General features: G+C 40.6%; 2 protein-coding genes across 2 annotated transcripts; both read left to right on the forward strand.

Annotated features, from left to right (window-relative positions):
• The first annotated feature begins 707 nt into the window (after positions 1–707).
• LOC106747203 (odorant receptor 4-like) lies at positions 708–2,390 on the forward strand. The gene is made up of 5 exons (XM_014624550.1): positions 708–881; positions 1,231–1,461; positions 1,696–1,809; positions 2,008–2,163; positions 2,340–2,390. The coding sequence occupies exons 1-5, from the start codon at positions 759–761 to the stop codon at positions 2,388–2,390; spliced, it is 675 nt and encodes a 224-aa protein (XP_014480036.1). The 5' UTR covers positions 708–758.
• Positions 2,391–10,514: 8,124 nt separating this feature from the next.
• Positions 10,515–14,413, forward strand: LOC106747188 (odorant receptor 4-like). Its single transcript, XM_014624534.1, has 6 exons — positions 10,515–10,735; positions 11,599–11,944; positions 12,157–12,387; positions 13,909–14,022; positions 14,120–14,272; positions 14,363–14,413. The coding sequence occupies exons 1-6, from the start codon at positions 10,515–10,517 to the stop codon at positions 14,411–14,413; spliced, it is 1,116 nt and encodes a 371-aa protein (XP_014480020.1).
• The last annotated feature ends 970 nt before the right edge of the window (positions 14,414–15,383 follow it).

Here is a 15,383-nt window from a genome sequence, read left to right on the forward strand (position 1 = left end):
TGATGATAAAGAGATTCGTGCCTTGCTACCGCGATCATGACGAACACCAACACGGTGTGCTTCTCTATAAGGCTCGTCCTTCTCATCTTTGGCGTCTGGCCGGGCGCGTCGTGCGTCGCTCTGAGCAGGGTGTTCTGGTCTGTGTTGCTCATCGCCACGCAGGTCTTTCAGTACGCATACTTCGTGCTGCACTTTCACACCGACGGCCTGCCGGATCTCATGGATAATCTCAGCTGTTCCTTGGCATATACCCTGTTGTTCATCAAACTCATCGTCTTCTGGACCAATCAGCGGTAAGTCAGATCGACTTTTCCGTCCACATCAGTATCGCTTTCGTAATCGTGCGGTAAAATCGTTCAGAACTCGATAAACAAGAATGGCTAATAAAAATTTATAAGTTTCCGGCTCCTAGATTTAGCTTTTCATTTATCGATTGTGTAATACAAATATGTGTGTGTGTGTGTGTGTATAGTAATAATTATATTTGACCCGAAACTTGTCCCATTGTGTGCATGCGTCGCAGAAAATTCCGCGAGATTCTGACGATGATCGCCACCGACTGGAAAGAGTGTGCGAACGATCCATTCAGCATGCACTTGACGACGAACACGGCCACGATGTCTTATCGCGTCTCGAACGCGATCATTGGCCTCCATATGGTCGCAGTGGTGACTTATAGCTTCGGCGTGCTCTTGGCCGACGTCGAGAATGGGGATTTTAATGCGTCCACCGTGCCCGTGCGGGCACTCATTATAAAAATGGAATTGCCCTTCGACAGCAACAGCTCGCCCGTTTACGAGCTCGTAATGGTCGTGCAATTCTTTCAGCTGTTGTCGAACGCCTGCGCTATCGACGTGCTGAACGCTTTAATCTTGACGTTGGTGAGTCACGTCGGTGTAGGAAGAAACGTTCATGAATTTAAAAGATGGTTGTTAGAGAGGAGACTGTCGAGCTTCGATATCTGGACGTGGCAAATTTCTCGATCTTCCCCTCCTCCCCCTCTCTCTTTCTCTCTCTCTCTCTCTCTTTCTTCAGGATAGATATCTCGCGACTTGAAGAGCGGATTTTAAAAGAGCATTATATCGAATCTCCTAAAGACTAATTTTTTAAACAGAAAAATGATCGTTGTTAAACAAAAAATAAATGGCCATGAAAAACAAAAGATAGAATAGAATAAAGATATTTTTGAGTGAAGAAAGGTAATCATTTTTTGCTCGCTGTAATTTATAGATACTTCACGTCGGCGGTCAGATCGATATCTTGCGAGAGTGGTTAACGAACGTTTTCTCCAAAGACAACATATATGGTATGACAGAAATCACAATGAAGAATGTCATTGGGAAACATCAGAAAATCATTATGTTCTCCGAGAGTGTCGAGAGTCTCTATTCTTACATCGCGCTGATGCAATTTGTGTCGAACACTTTGATTATTTGCTCCATAGGCTTTGTCATTGCCTCTGTGAGTAATATTGAAAGATGTCTACGGGAGAAATTAATTGCTATCTTTCTATCTTTAATTAACTATCAGGTATCTTTTATTATATCTTGAAACCTTGATATGAAGGATGATATTAAGAATTCAACTTCTTCAATAAAGTCTTAAACTTCTTTAATAAGATCTCGACAGAATCGTTAATTTAATTTAATTATTAAGTGGCTGAACAATAAAAATTCAGTATAAATGATGTTACAGTCATTGGGCAGCCCAGATATTGCCACGATACTGGTAAAGACCCTGCTGTTCTACATCGTCATGAATCTCGAAGCGTTCATATTCTGCTTCGCCGGGGAATACTTGAGCACTAAGGTCAGCGTATGATGTTAACACGGCAACGCCCGGTATCACCGTCGCGTTAATCGATTTAATCGCGATGCCACCCGAGACACATCTTGATCGGCCGGCTCCCTTACTCGCACGCTCGTTTATTATCCTGCACGCTAAAAGTAAACCTCGCGTTTCTACAGAGGTCAATAATTCCCCTTCTTATTTACCTCGCTTTTTCAGAGCCTGTACATCGCAGACGCGGCTTACGAGTCCCTCTGGTACGACATGTGTGTGAACGAGAGCCGGCCGATTACGTTCTTGATACTGAGATCCCAAAAGCGATTAACGATCACAATTGGAAAGGTCATGGATCTCTCACTGGGACGTTTCGCTAGCGTAAGCCTTCGCGCTGCACCGTCGTCTCACGTTATCTGATGAACGTGTCCCGCACCCGCCGATATCGTCACTCTGATGAATCATTCATTCGCATATTAAAGCTCCATTGAGTTTCTCTCATTCGCTATCACGCGTCATGTTTAATCCTGATCATGCATGGAATATTGTCGTTATAGATCGTAAAAGCCTCGGCATCCTACGTGTCGGTGCTGCTGGCTATGTCCTGAGAGAGACACGGAGGGACGAATCGATCACGGTTAGTTGGGTGGAACCATGAGCGATTATCGAGAGCGAATCGCGCTTAGACCATAAGAGCCTCATGTAAACAGGATCTGTTCTGATTACAAGACGCGACTGATTCCACATATGTTATTAGTTACATGTTAATTAACGCTTCAACTGCCATTTGTCGCACAGTTGAAATATATGACGTCGCGAGCTGTTTGACCGTCTGACAGTTTTCACGAATATCGATGAGATAGCCCGTACGACGCATCCGTGATCGGACTGATCCTTTTTTCACGAAGAAACACCTATCTTTGCGATGCAAATGCCGCCTCTACAGCTTCCGCTTCAGCTTATCAACATTTTCTACATCGAGATACACGTGTGTCTCGCGATGAAACGATAATTTGTGCTGCAATGCGAACTCTTCGAAGGTCTCTTCTGATAATGACCCTTCCAGCAACGACGAGAGGGAAAGTGAAAAAGAGAGGAAAATAGGAAACTATCCGCTATTCTATTTCCCGCTGGATGTATATTCCTCCCCTTGGTCTCCGTGTCTCGGCGTATTAACAGAAGTCGCAGCCGGCAATCTTGGTTCTGACGTTCACCCGCATATTATCCGGAGGATAATGTAACACGACTCCTTGCATTATTGACACAAGCAGGGTTTGCGCGTATACGTAAGAAATCCCCTTCGACGTTTTTCGTTCTTCTGCCTCTTGCGCTCTCTTCGCGGAAATTCGAGGTTCTCCTTGATTACTGCGCGATTTATTTCACATCCGACGTGCGTGCTACCCGGCACGCTTGCTCGGATCCCTGCATTTTTAAAGCAAATCGTCCACCGTTGTCCCGCTCGCGCGGTCATCGATTCGAGAACGGATCGTCTTTGTTGTAATTTCATTTTTCTGCCTCTTTATGTGTGTGTGTTTTTTTTTCTTTTCTTGTGCTTTCTTTCCATGTCTTTACCAGCGTTACGTACACCGGAGCGATTAACGCGAAGTATCGAGCGGTAATTTCTGACAGGTCTATTTTTTTAGATCAACACATCCCGTTCATGCAGTATGCGACGCAATTTTCCATTCTAGCCATGAACGATTTTCACGACTAAATATGCTATTTCCCCTAAATAATAATGTTCCTTTTCTATCAAATAATACGGTTTGCTGTAGTGAAACAACATTTTTATTCAAACAAAATGATACTTGATATTAAATTATGCTATTGTTATTAAATAAACTCAAATCAGCCGAACTCAGGTCAAACACGTATACTAAATTCAAAGAAACTTTTTTCCCTTTGCATCTTCGATATCTGACCGAATGAGTGTCGCATTCTGTTTCATCAATTGTCCCGGATAATCACTCGCGATCATTTAAATTTTTCAATATCATCGCTACATTGTTAACCACTTCTACACAATTGACTCGTCCAACCCGATGAACGCCTTGAACGATATTATAGCCTTCACACTGTCCCTGAAGCTCATCATTTTCTAGCTTAATCAGCGCTGAAACACGCAACAGTACGGGTGAAGCACAATTAACGCTATGAGATGTATTTAAAAATATCCACAGAGGATTATTCGCACGCGACGCGAATCTATTCCGCGATTCCGTCTCTGAAGACCGAGCTGGGCGGAAGCGTGGGATTAATTAAGCCTCGGTTGACTCCGATTGATCTTCAAACAATTAACGGACAGACATGCAATTACGACGTGTGTTGTATGATATCATATCGCATGATACTTGTTATATTAGGTTGACGAATAAATTTCCGTCCACACCACACATACGCAAGTATACATACTCACACGTGAACTCGTGAAGATTGAATGTGCGCTCTTGTTATCATGGTCAATTGAACACTGCTCGTAAAATGCTCGACAGGATATCGACGAGGATAGAAATACATTGGAAAGTGTGCACCGGTAGCAATCTTTGCACATCGCGCAACCACCGGAAAAGCATACCTGTCGCGTCGAATTTCTAAGTGGATCATCGGCCTTCATATCATGTCCGTGGTGATAACTTGCATCGTCATTATTTCCGACGTCGACGATGGCGGAACTACTACCATGCGCTCATTATAAAGACGAACTTGTCTTTTGATAACAAGCAATTCAAGTTCGTCACATTCACGCAATATATTCACGTGATCCTTCGTGCTTATGCAAGCGACATGCTGAACGTTCTGTTCGAAATTCTATTTAGTTGCACTCTTACCTAAAACTTCTCCATTATTACTGTCGTAATAATTTTCGATACTTAACAGTTAATTGTTAATAATACTTAGAATTGAGTAAGTTAATTATCATTTTTAACTAAATTCAAAGTTCAAAGTTAATGACCTACAAAATTAACTTGCTTAAATTAAAAGTTACCTAAACCAAAACTAACTTAATGAAAAGAATTAAGTTAATGTTTAATTAATTAATTTAAAGTTAAAAATGAATTATGCAAAGCCATATGCATATATATATATATATATATATATATATATATGCTTTTTTATATAATTAATTGTTTAATCGTAGATTAAATTTACTCTAAATAAAGAAAAAGTAGTCTTTACAAAAAAATACTGACTTTTTAAGCTCAGAATTCAATACGAGGGCAAGGTGAAAAGTTCTCGGCCTGACTGAATGAAAGACTGTGATTTTCAGTTAAAAAGCGGTTTTATTTTTCTACATAATCTTCCTTGACTTCAACACACTTGGTCCAGTGTTTCTCCAACATCAGTATTCTTTCCCGGAAGTGAGATTCTGGAAGACTGTTAAAATATTCATCTACGACCCTCTCAACTTCTTGATTGGACGCGAAGCGCTTTCCAGAAACAAATTTCTTCAGGTTTGGGAAGAGATGGAAGTCCGAGGGTGCCAAATCAGGAGAATAGGAGGGATGGCCGAGCAAATCGTACCTCAAATCCCGCAGTTTTCCCATTGCCAACACACTTTTGTGTGCAGGTGCGTTGTCGTGGTGAAAGATGATTTTTTTCTTCTTCAAGCCAGGCCTCTTCTTGCGAATTTTGATATCGAGCTGGTCAAGAAGGTTAGAGTAATATTCGTCTGTAATTGTTCTGCCTTTTTCAAGGTAATCAATTAACAGGATCCCTTTGGCATCCCAAAACACACTGGCCATGACCTTTCCGGCAGATGCGATCGACTTCGCTTTCTTTGGCGCTGAACCACCGGCTTCCACCCACTGCTTCGACTGCTGTTTGTTTTCTGGTGTGTAGTGGTGGACCCATGTCTCATCCATGGTGACAAATCGCCGCACAAAATCGATCGGATCCCTCTTGTATCGATCCAAACATTCCTGCGAATGTCGTTTGCGCATTTGCTTTTGATCCGCATTCAGCAAATGCGGCACCCATCTTGCGCAGAGCTTTCGCATACCTAATTCTTCGTGCAAGATGTTTCGCACCCTTTCTTCCGATATGCCCACGGCCTCAGCTATCTCACACACCTTTATTCGCCTATCGTCCAACACGATATTGTGCACCTTTTCGATAGTTTCCGGTGTGGTTGCAGTTTTTGGCTGTCCTTCACGTGGGTCATCTTCGAGCAACGTGCGACCACGTTTAAATTCAGCTGCCCACTTTTTAACGGTTGAGATTGAAGGAGCAGAGTTCCCGTAAACTTTTGTCAACTTCGGATGAATTTCCTTAGGGGTTAACCCATCCAAAACGAAGAATTTTATGACCGCACGATATTCAAATTTATCCATTCTAACGAAACACGCGCAAGACGTGTACTGCAAAGACTCGTTTACACAAACTACTTGAACGAACAAGTTGAAGCTTGTCATACGAACTAATGATATGTGCGCGCAGGCAGGAAACGTAAACTTTCGCCGATTGGAATGCCATTTCTGGGTCAGGCCGAGAACTTTTCACCTTGCCCTCGTATAAGAAAAAAACGCTACCACTCGAATAGATAACAAATTCTGACATTGCTTCTTATTTATTTTTTATATTATAAGCAGTCTACAGCATTACTCGTCGCTTCCTCTCACATGTATCGCGCACTCGCGCGTGCACATGTATGCGTGCCTAGGCGTTTTCGTCGAAAGAGATAACTTTCCTAAAAGTTTATTTGTGAGATACAAAATTTATTTCGCAAAAATAAGATTTATTTTTGTGAATTAAGCCCTATATCCCACGAATAAATTTTGAAATACTTTTGTCTCAATGTAAGGATATTTATAGTAAACCAGCAACAACAATCTAAATAAACTGGATTCGACATACGATCTCGTTGTTTCCCAGCGATATAATTATGACCTTAATGAAACAATATAATCACACTCGGCAACGATGTGAGGAACAACTTTCGCAATTTCGCGTTTCTCCGCTCGATATTTCTCTCATCCGACATTTTCCATGGTAATCTATTCAACTTTCTTGGGATCGCAACGTGCAATTCCGAACCCAGTTCCACTCCCGGATGCTGCCCGCGATGTTGCATGATTTCTTAACCAATTAACTGTGGCGATCTCTTTGCAAAGCGCCCACCAGTGTGTGTCGCGATAATCAAGCGATGACGGGTATAGCTCTCAGGAAGTTATAAATCCAACTCAAATTATTTATAATTTTCATTTGTTTGTTTCATTTCGTCTTGACCTCTAAACATTTTACCCATACTAAAATTTACGAATATAATTTAGTTTTTGCCAGAATTACAATTTAAATATCAAATTGTAACAAAATTTTACGCATGACGGATATAGTCGTCATGACACAAGATTCTGCCACATCTCCATGACGGATATAGTCGTCAAACACACTTAACTGGTTAAATTGTTAACGCAGGAGAACAGATCTTGCGCTTTTATATATATCCCCCTTGATAGTTTTCCACCTTTTTCCTCGCGAAGCGCGCTTTTCGCGAGAACTCGAGACTCTTTTTACGGTCATCACGCTGAATTTAATATCCGATTTACGCTCACGTGTTGCGTCCGCAGCGCTCGCCGCGGACTCCTGAATTTTTCAAGCAAACTACTCAGAGCCGCACCGTCTGCGCAATCATCGGCTCCGAAACAGATCGCCTTTGTTGCAATTTTCCTTTCTGCTTTCCTTTCTTCTCTTAGCCTCATTTCTCTCCTCCTTTTTCTCTTCTTCCTTTTTTTCATTTTGCTTCCACGAGCGATAGAGCACTGAGCAGGAGGCATGGCGACTGAGATACGCATGCATAGGTAAATATTTTATGAACACCATTTATTGATTATCAGAAAGAGAGGGCGGGAGGAAGACTCTGTTTCAGGATCGTTTCAATTCGTACGAGGATATCGCGTTTGGGTGATCGATCGGAGTTTATCCTGTGCGACAGTCCCGAATATCTGGTTATCCTATCGACGTGTCTGCTTTAAGAAAAAATAACAATGATGCAGTACATGAGTATACAAAAGCGGGAAATGCAAAAGCACGGAATCTGCAAGCGCGTTTGGACGATCCTCGTTCGTACTTTTTGAATCTGGCTGACCGGCTGTGCGTTTTTCTTTCCATCGATTGTTCGAGGATAATTCCATTCGCCCGATCATCCGAGTTTTTCGATGTCGATATGTTATCGAACACCAACGCTCGATCGAACTTCCTGAATTAACGAACGACTGGGGTGTGGAGTCTAACTTATTACGCCCGCTCAAACTGGTCATTCGCTGATTCAATCAGCAGTAGAACACGCCACAGTAATAACAGCGCTATAAACAGCCCGACGATTATTTCAGAGTATCGTTTCCAATGAACTTTATTCAACTCTGATCAGAATTAATCGATCTGTTCCCCTCTTTCGGACAAAGAGATAAAATTAGGAAGAGTCACGGAAGATTAATTAAATATCAGCTAACTTTAATTAATGCAAATTATGCAAACGATACGTATATGAAAATATTGATAAATGATATTAATAGTTATTAATATAATAATTATATCGCGTGGTATATATTATATAATATGTACTACATTATTATAACGTAGCTCACAAACATTCGCTGAGAGAGTACCCGACGATAGCAGCAATGATAGCGAATGTATCGCACCGCATTTCCCACTTTTTGTTGGGTTTCATTTCGATAGACATGGTGACATGTAGCGCACAGCAATTATTTTCCCCGCTCGTATCGTTGATAACAAAATTACTCACATATATCCAGTTGCGGCAGTTTGTGATACATTAAAGCAAAATTGGATCTTTGACTAGTGGCGCCAATAGACGGATACCGGATACTTGAGTATTACCCGGATATCCAAATAATCCGGATATTTCTCAGAGTACCCAAGTATTGCGAACATCTCTTAGTAAAACAAAAGAGGAAATCAGCTGAAATGAAATCAATTTCTATCAGATATTTTCGGATAACAAATGCGTATTATCTGAATTTGCGATTTTGAATTCCGAATTAATGTTACCATTATAATCCAGGTACTACCTGGGTTTAGGCACTTGAGTCTTTCGGGACTATCTTGTTGCTAGAACATAGACATTCACGGAAATTATACGAGTACTCGAACTTATTTATATTCACGAGTACTACCCGGCAACCAGAAAATAGCAGTATAAATAGATACAAATCTGCAAAAATTAGCAAATTTACTGATTATTGGTACAATGCTATTTTACTCATTCAATCAGTGGCATCTTCACTAAATCGATTTAAAAGAGTAAAGTCAAATACAGTGCTGTACAATCATGGATAATTCGAGTCTCTACCACTTGACAAGCGATGATACTACCGCACGCATAACATATTCGTATAGTCGAACGAAGCTCTCCGAAATTCACGGAAAGTGAAATGAGCCGATCGGCCGAGTGATACGTTTAGCGACACAGAGATATGTTATACATATAGTAATACCGTCGTTCGTTAAGTGGTGGAAACTCGAATTACCCACGATTTTACCGACGCCAGCACTACTGGTCCGAAAACAATAACAGTTAATATTGTGAGTACTATCTGAAAATCACTATGATCTGCGATTATTGGTACAGAATACTCGAATATTCCAAGAAATATCCCAGTTGAACCCACCTTATCCAATATCGGATATGTAACCGAATACCTAAACCAAAAGATTATCCGGTTTATAACAACAATTTTATATTCTGAACTTCCCAATGAGTACAAGAAAGAGACTTCGAGATACAGAAAATTCGCACGTAAATTGAAGTCATCTCGATATTTTTCACAATTCTCGTCTATCATGTGTGTCGTGCGGTCATACGTAGCGCGTGACTTTCTTCGTGGAAAGCAAAAATAAGCTCGAAAAAAAGCCTCAAGAGGCAAGTCGGTAACCTGAAATACACTAAGTTTACGGGTATAAAGTGCACCGCAATCGCATGTGTCTTCACGCGTACACACACAAATCCACGTGAACACAATTTGTAATATTATTTTCCCTCTCTTATTTCAAGCAACCCCGCGAGTTCTTCGGCGCGCATGATTGATTTTCATACACCCACAATTCCTGTCGTTGCACGATACCCTGCATTATTAAGGCAAGCTAGCGGCGAGTGCGCAGCAATTGTGCTGTACGTAAAAAAATCCTTCGACGGACTGCTGTCTCTTCTGTTTTTTTTGAAAATGACTTTCTATAAAATATCGCAGGGTTATTGCTCGTGATCGCTAGAAACAATTCGACATCCGACGAATGTCGTGTGACACGTCTACGTATGCTTGACTCATTGAATTTTTAAAGAAAATTGCTCATCGTGCCGTGCCTGCGTCTGTCATTTCAAGAGTAGTTCGTTATTCCTAGCAACACTTCTATCTTCCCTTAGTTTTTTTTCTTTTTTTTTAAGAACAGTACAAGAAATATCGAGAAAATGTGACGAGTGTACACGTGAGCGGCGTAATGTGTGGATACAAATATTTAATGAACGATTACTACTGGGATCGGAGAAGAGAGGATTCATCCGGTTCATCCTTCGTCGAGACCCCTGAGTTCACGGAAAGACATCTCGATGCGCACATCATCCGGTAATCAACGCGTTCACGTACGATAGCGTCTGATACGGAACTGCGTTACGGAATCTCATTACCGAAATCCACTTTGACGGAAGATTAGACGGCGCGAGCATGAAAAAATCGAAAAGCATGCAATCAAGAAGAATTATCAGTCGACCGCTCGAGATGATACTTCGTCTATTTGGTATATGGCCAGGTGTATCTTACGGTCCACTCTGCAAGATATTCTGGCTGATCGTAATGATAACCAATACGACTTTACAATTCATGTTTCTTTTCCTGCATGCGCGCTCCATCAACTTCACCGTTTTCATGTACGCGTTCGCCGCAACTCTGGCGTTGAGCATGAAGCTCATCAAACTAAGTATTTTCTGGTGCAATCAGCGGTGAGACATATATGATGTAACGTGTATTGTGCTTCTATCGTAAAGAGGTTCAGAGTACTTTCGTACACATCTTACTATCACTATGCACTTCAAAGCAAATAAAGGAATGACGAATAACAAGACAATCAAGTAAAAGTTAACCTCCGGTTTTTTTGCGTTATGTATATATGTGAAGTGAAAGAAATACAAAATGAGGTCGTACGTTTCGGTCCCGGTTTGGCATCTTCCGCAACGAACATATATTAAAAAATTGACAAGCAATTACACTTCTTAAAAGAACATCAGCTTAGTCAGCTGAAGTCATTAACTTAGAAGTATAGATCAATCCGTCTAAACTCGTTAGTAATATTCTATTAGATTTGACTTACATGTGTCAGTTATAAGACCGTGCATAGTTATCAACAAGTAGCAGTCGGACAAAACATGATTTCTAAATCAAAATCGGAACTGAAACATACGATCTCACTTTGCGTTTACATTTCACATATGTATATAATGTATATAACGCAAAAAACCAACGATCGACTCTTATTTGCCGTCTTGTCATCCTCCCTTCGTCTTGATTGAATATCATCAGAGTCGTTACACCTTCATTAATTATGCACTTCTGTAAGTTTATAATGAAAAATAGCAAACGGTATAATTACGGTGAGGTCGATTTTCTGATGCTGCAACTAAGTGAAGAAAAATTTTTTGTTAATTGTCGCGATTAGAGGCGTGCGTTTGCATAAACATGTTTGCAGCACCGAAATCGAGACTCATCGTGGCTGCACTGCAGCTCGTTGATTTTAATTGTGACGGTATGTAAAAATCCAAATGTCCCGGTAAGTTTTGTTACCGCCCGTAAGAATAACCGTTTATAGAAGATTCGACGAACTGTGGAGAACGATATCGATGAATTGGGAGCACAGCGGTGCCTTTGCGAGCGCAGTTAATATAACCGGCAAAAGACACATGTTGCATTTCTTGCCCAACTTCATCGTGATGTTCAATTCGTTGTCGGTAATAATGACGTCCTACAACGCCCTCAAGACCGGAATTCATTTCGACGAAGCTTCCAATGCAACGCGGCCGTACGTTCTGTTCATGCATCTTCCATTCGACGTTAATAGACAATCCGTCTATTTACTCGTGATATTTTTGCAATTTTTCTACTTGTTGATTTCATCCGCCGGTGCCGCCACTATTAATTCGGTTCTAATCATTTTGGTGAGTGTTCGTACCGGCGTTCGTATTCGGCGAAATAATTAAGCTCCTCCAGTTCGCCGTCCCACTTGTTCTATACTTTACTTTCTTATATTCTCGTTCTATGTCCATACTTTGTTATATATTCGTCCTGTGTCTATACTTTGTTTTATACTTCGCCCTATATTTTCCCTTTTTACTCTCTATACGAGAATGAACAGGATCGTGTCTTTTAGATGCTGTACTTGGGAGATCAGATCGATATCATTTGTAGATGCTTGACAAAGATGCCGCTGGAAGAGAATATGCGCAAAGCAAATGTGACTATTGTGAAAGAAATAATCCGGAAACATCAAAGTGTCATTGCCTTTTCGGAAAATGTCGAAGCTATTTATACGTACATCGCGTTGATATTACTCGTGCTTAATACCTTAATCACCTGCGGCTTGGGTTTCATACTTGTCACGGTGAGTACAACTAGTTTCATGATAAAGAAAACGATAATTACCGCGATCCATATGTAAACAACACGCAGGCTCGTTAACCGCATTCATGCGCTTAATATGTTATTAATAGTAATGAGATACGAGGGTAGGGTGAAAAGTTTCCGGCCTGATGAAGAAAAACAACTTTTTTCGTTTTTTTTTCGTTTTATTTTTCGTTTTATTTTTCAACAAAATCTCCATCAAGATTTATACATTTTTCATAACGGTGCTCTAATGCCAAAATACCATTTTTATAGTCCGATATGTCAAGTCCCTCAAAATACTCATTTACAGCATCGATGACTTCCTCGTTGGTCTCAAATTTTTTACCTCCGAGCCATTTTTTAAGGTTAGGAAACAAATGAAAGTCGCTGGGGGCTAAATCTGGTGAATATGCTGGTTGGGAGAACAATTCGAACTTCAATTCCTTGATTTTAGCCATCGCAGCGACCGACGAATGGGCAGGTGCATTGTCATGGTGAAACAAGATTTTTTTCTTCGCCAAGTGAGGTCGTTTATTTTTCATTTCGTCCTTCAAACGCTGCAATAACTCTGCGTAGTATTGACCAGTGATGGTTTTACCTTTCTCCAGGTAATCAATGAAAATAATTCCTTTCGCATCCCAAAAAACAGTCGCCATAACTTTATTCGCCGATAAAATTGTTTTTGCCTTCTTTGGGGTTGGTTTACCTGGTCCGATCCATTGTTTCGACTGTTTAGTTTCAGGAGTGTAGTGGTGAATCCAAGTTTTATCCACAGTTATCAATAGACGCAAAAATTCGCTGGGGTTTCACTTGTACAGCGCCAAATTTTCGATTGAAACAGTTTTCCGGGTGAATTTTTGATCGAACGTTAGCAAACGCAGCACCCACCTAGCACACAGCTTCCTTATGCTCAAATGTTCATGTAAAATATTGCGCACACGTTCAGTTGACATCCTAGTAGCCTCAGCTATCTTACTTTTAATCTGCGGTCCTCCATCACTATTTTATGAATTTTTTCAATCATTTCGGGAGTTGTGACCTCAACGGGGCGTCCTGAACGTGGATCGTCAGAAGTGCTCGTGCGACCTTTCTTAAATTCAGAAACCCACTGTTTAACCGTTGAATATGATGGAGAAGAGTCTTTCAGTGTGGAATCCAGCTCTTCTTTAATTTGTAATGGTGTTAGGCCTTTTAAATAAAAGTATTTGATGACAGCAGGCTTCTCTGATTTTTTCATTTTCACGTAAGCAATCGAGGCGTCCTATTCAACCGGCTCTCAAATGTACACAAATAGAGCAATCTACTTGAAAATTTATATACAATCTATTAAGATATAGTACCATAGAATACAAGCCAAAAATTAAACCTGCTGGCGCCATCTCTATTTCAGGCCGGAAACTTTTCACCCCACCCTCGTATGTTAATGTTGTACATCACAAAATAATATATTAATACAAATTAATTATTACTCGGTCGTTCATTCGCCACTTCATCATTTTTACCCATATGACTATTATAGTCAATCGGATCGCCCGACTTCTCTAAGATGGTGAAGAAGAACCTAATGTTCTATTCCGCGATTAACATTGAGACATTCGTGTTTTGCTTCGCCGGGGAATATCTTAGTGCCAAGGTAAGCTGCTTGCATCCGCAATTATCGGCGATGTACGTTAATAAACTTGACGTAGCACAAATTGTCAATCATAAAGTGTTTTCTTCCCCGCATATAGAGCAGAGAAATCGGCGAGGCTGCGTACAGTTCGCCCTGGTATCAGTCCAAGTTCCACTGTAACGCCGTTTTATTCATGATAATGAGATCGCAGAATCAGCTGACGATCACAATGGGAAAATTTACTAGTCTCTCGTTGGAGCTTTTTTCCAATGTAAGATGCACCGCGTAATTGGGGGAATAGCACTCTCTACGATATCGGAGTGACGCACTAATTAAAGCTGCATATTTGATATTTTTACAGATTTTGAAAACTTCAGGGTCCTACGTATCGGTATTGTTGGCGATGTATTGAAAAAAACATACTTTTTATTGATAATAAATTCTTAAAATAAATGTTACAAGTTACTAGTACGCTTAGTTGAAAATTCAATAAAATTGGCACACTATTCGCAATCGAGAAATGCCTTAATTTTGTCCAATTTTCAACACAGACGGTCAACAAAGAAACGTCTACACGCGTCACCTCTTATCGTTTAACTGATATCACGTCTATTGGTCTTCACGGAATCAATTAAGACACGTTTTTCACTCTTACCTTCGGCATCGAAGACGATGAGCTGGATGAAGAGCATCTCCGTTCGAATCGCAATCCGAAGTAGGAGGACTACACGTGTCAATACAACAAACGATGTCGGCTACCGCACTGATGGGCAAATGTGACATTTACAAAGCGCGACTACAAAGCTCGATATAGAGGAGTTTGCGTATTCTGAAGCAAACTTAATTCGTTGAAGCTAGCATTGACCTGCAGTTTGTAAAAGATTAAACGACATATAGCTCGCTCACCGTGAATCCGTCCATGTGTTGACTCCCCTTTAACTGCGCAACCCTCTGACTTATTTTCTTGAACATGTCGTCTACGGGACTATAAGAAACATTTTCTCTTCATTCTTCCTGGACATATAGTTATTCGAAAAAACACGAGATATATCTCCTTCAGCGGTCATGTACACTGTTATGCACGATTCGTCATCAGTCAATACGCGTAATTGTACGCCTACGAAAAGCATAAATTGTTCAAAACAATTGTTCTTGTCCCTTGAACCGCAATTATTAATTGGGAAACGCACTGACGGTGTATCCTTTGCTATCATTTTTCTTTCCATCTATGAACATTGAGAAACGTGCTAAGTCTACACATGCTTGACTTCTTGAAAGACTCCTTGAACTTTAAAGAAAATTAAAGAGTGCTGTCCGTCAAGTCAAGAACATTTCGCTTACCCTGTAAACATTTCTCCATTTAATCCGTGTTTTTTTAAATA

Source organism: Dinoponera quadriceps, unplaced genomic scaffold (assembly GCF_001313825.1).
Source record: "Dinoponera quadriceps isolate SergipeBrazil2010 unplaced genomic scaffold, ASM131382v1 scaffold2131, whole genome shotgun sequence".
Classification (NCBI taxonomy): Eukaryota; Metazoa; Arthropoda; class Insecta; order Hymenoptera; family Formicidae; genus Dinoponera; species Dinoponera quadriceps.

Bases quoted from the DNA above. Each gene is read 5' to 3' on its own strand.
- LOC106747203 (XM_014624550.1), top strand. From the start codon at position 759: ATGGAATTGCCCTTCGACAGCAACAGCTCGCCCGTTTACGAGCTCGTA. The intron at 1,462-1,695 runs GTGAGTAATATT...ATGATGTTACAG, and splicing joins TAGGCTTTGTCATTGCCTCT to TCATTGGGCAGCCCAGATAT. The intron at 2,164-2,339 runs GTAAGCCTTCGC...TTGTCGTTATAG, and splicing joins CACTGGGACGTTTCGCTAGC to ATCGTAAAAGCCTCGGCATC.
- LOC106747188 (XM_014624534.1), top strand. From the start codon at position 10,515: ATGATACTTCGTCTATTTGGTATATGGCCAGGTGTATCTTACGGTCCA. The intron at 10,736-11,598 runs GTGAGACATATA...AACCGTTTATAG, and splicing joins ATTTTCTGGTGCAATCAGCG to AAGATTCGACGAACTGTGGA. The intron at 12,388-13,908 runs GTGAGTACAACT...TGACTATTATAG, and splicing joins TGGGTTTCATACTTGTCACG to TCAATCGGATCGCCCGACTT.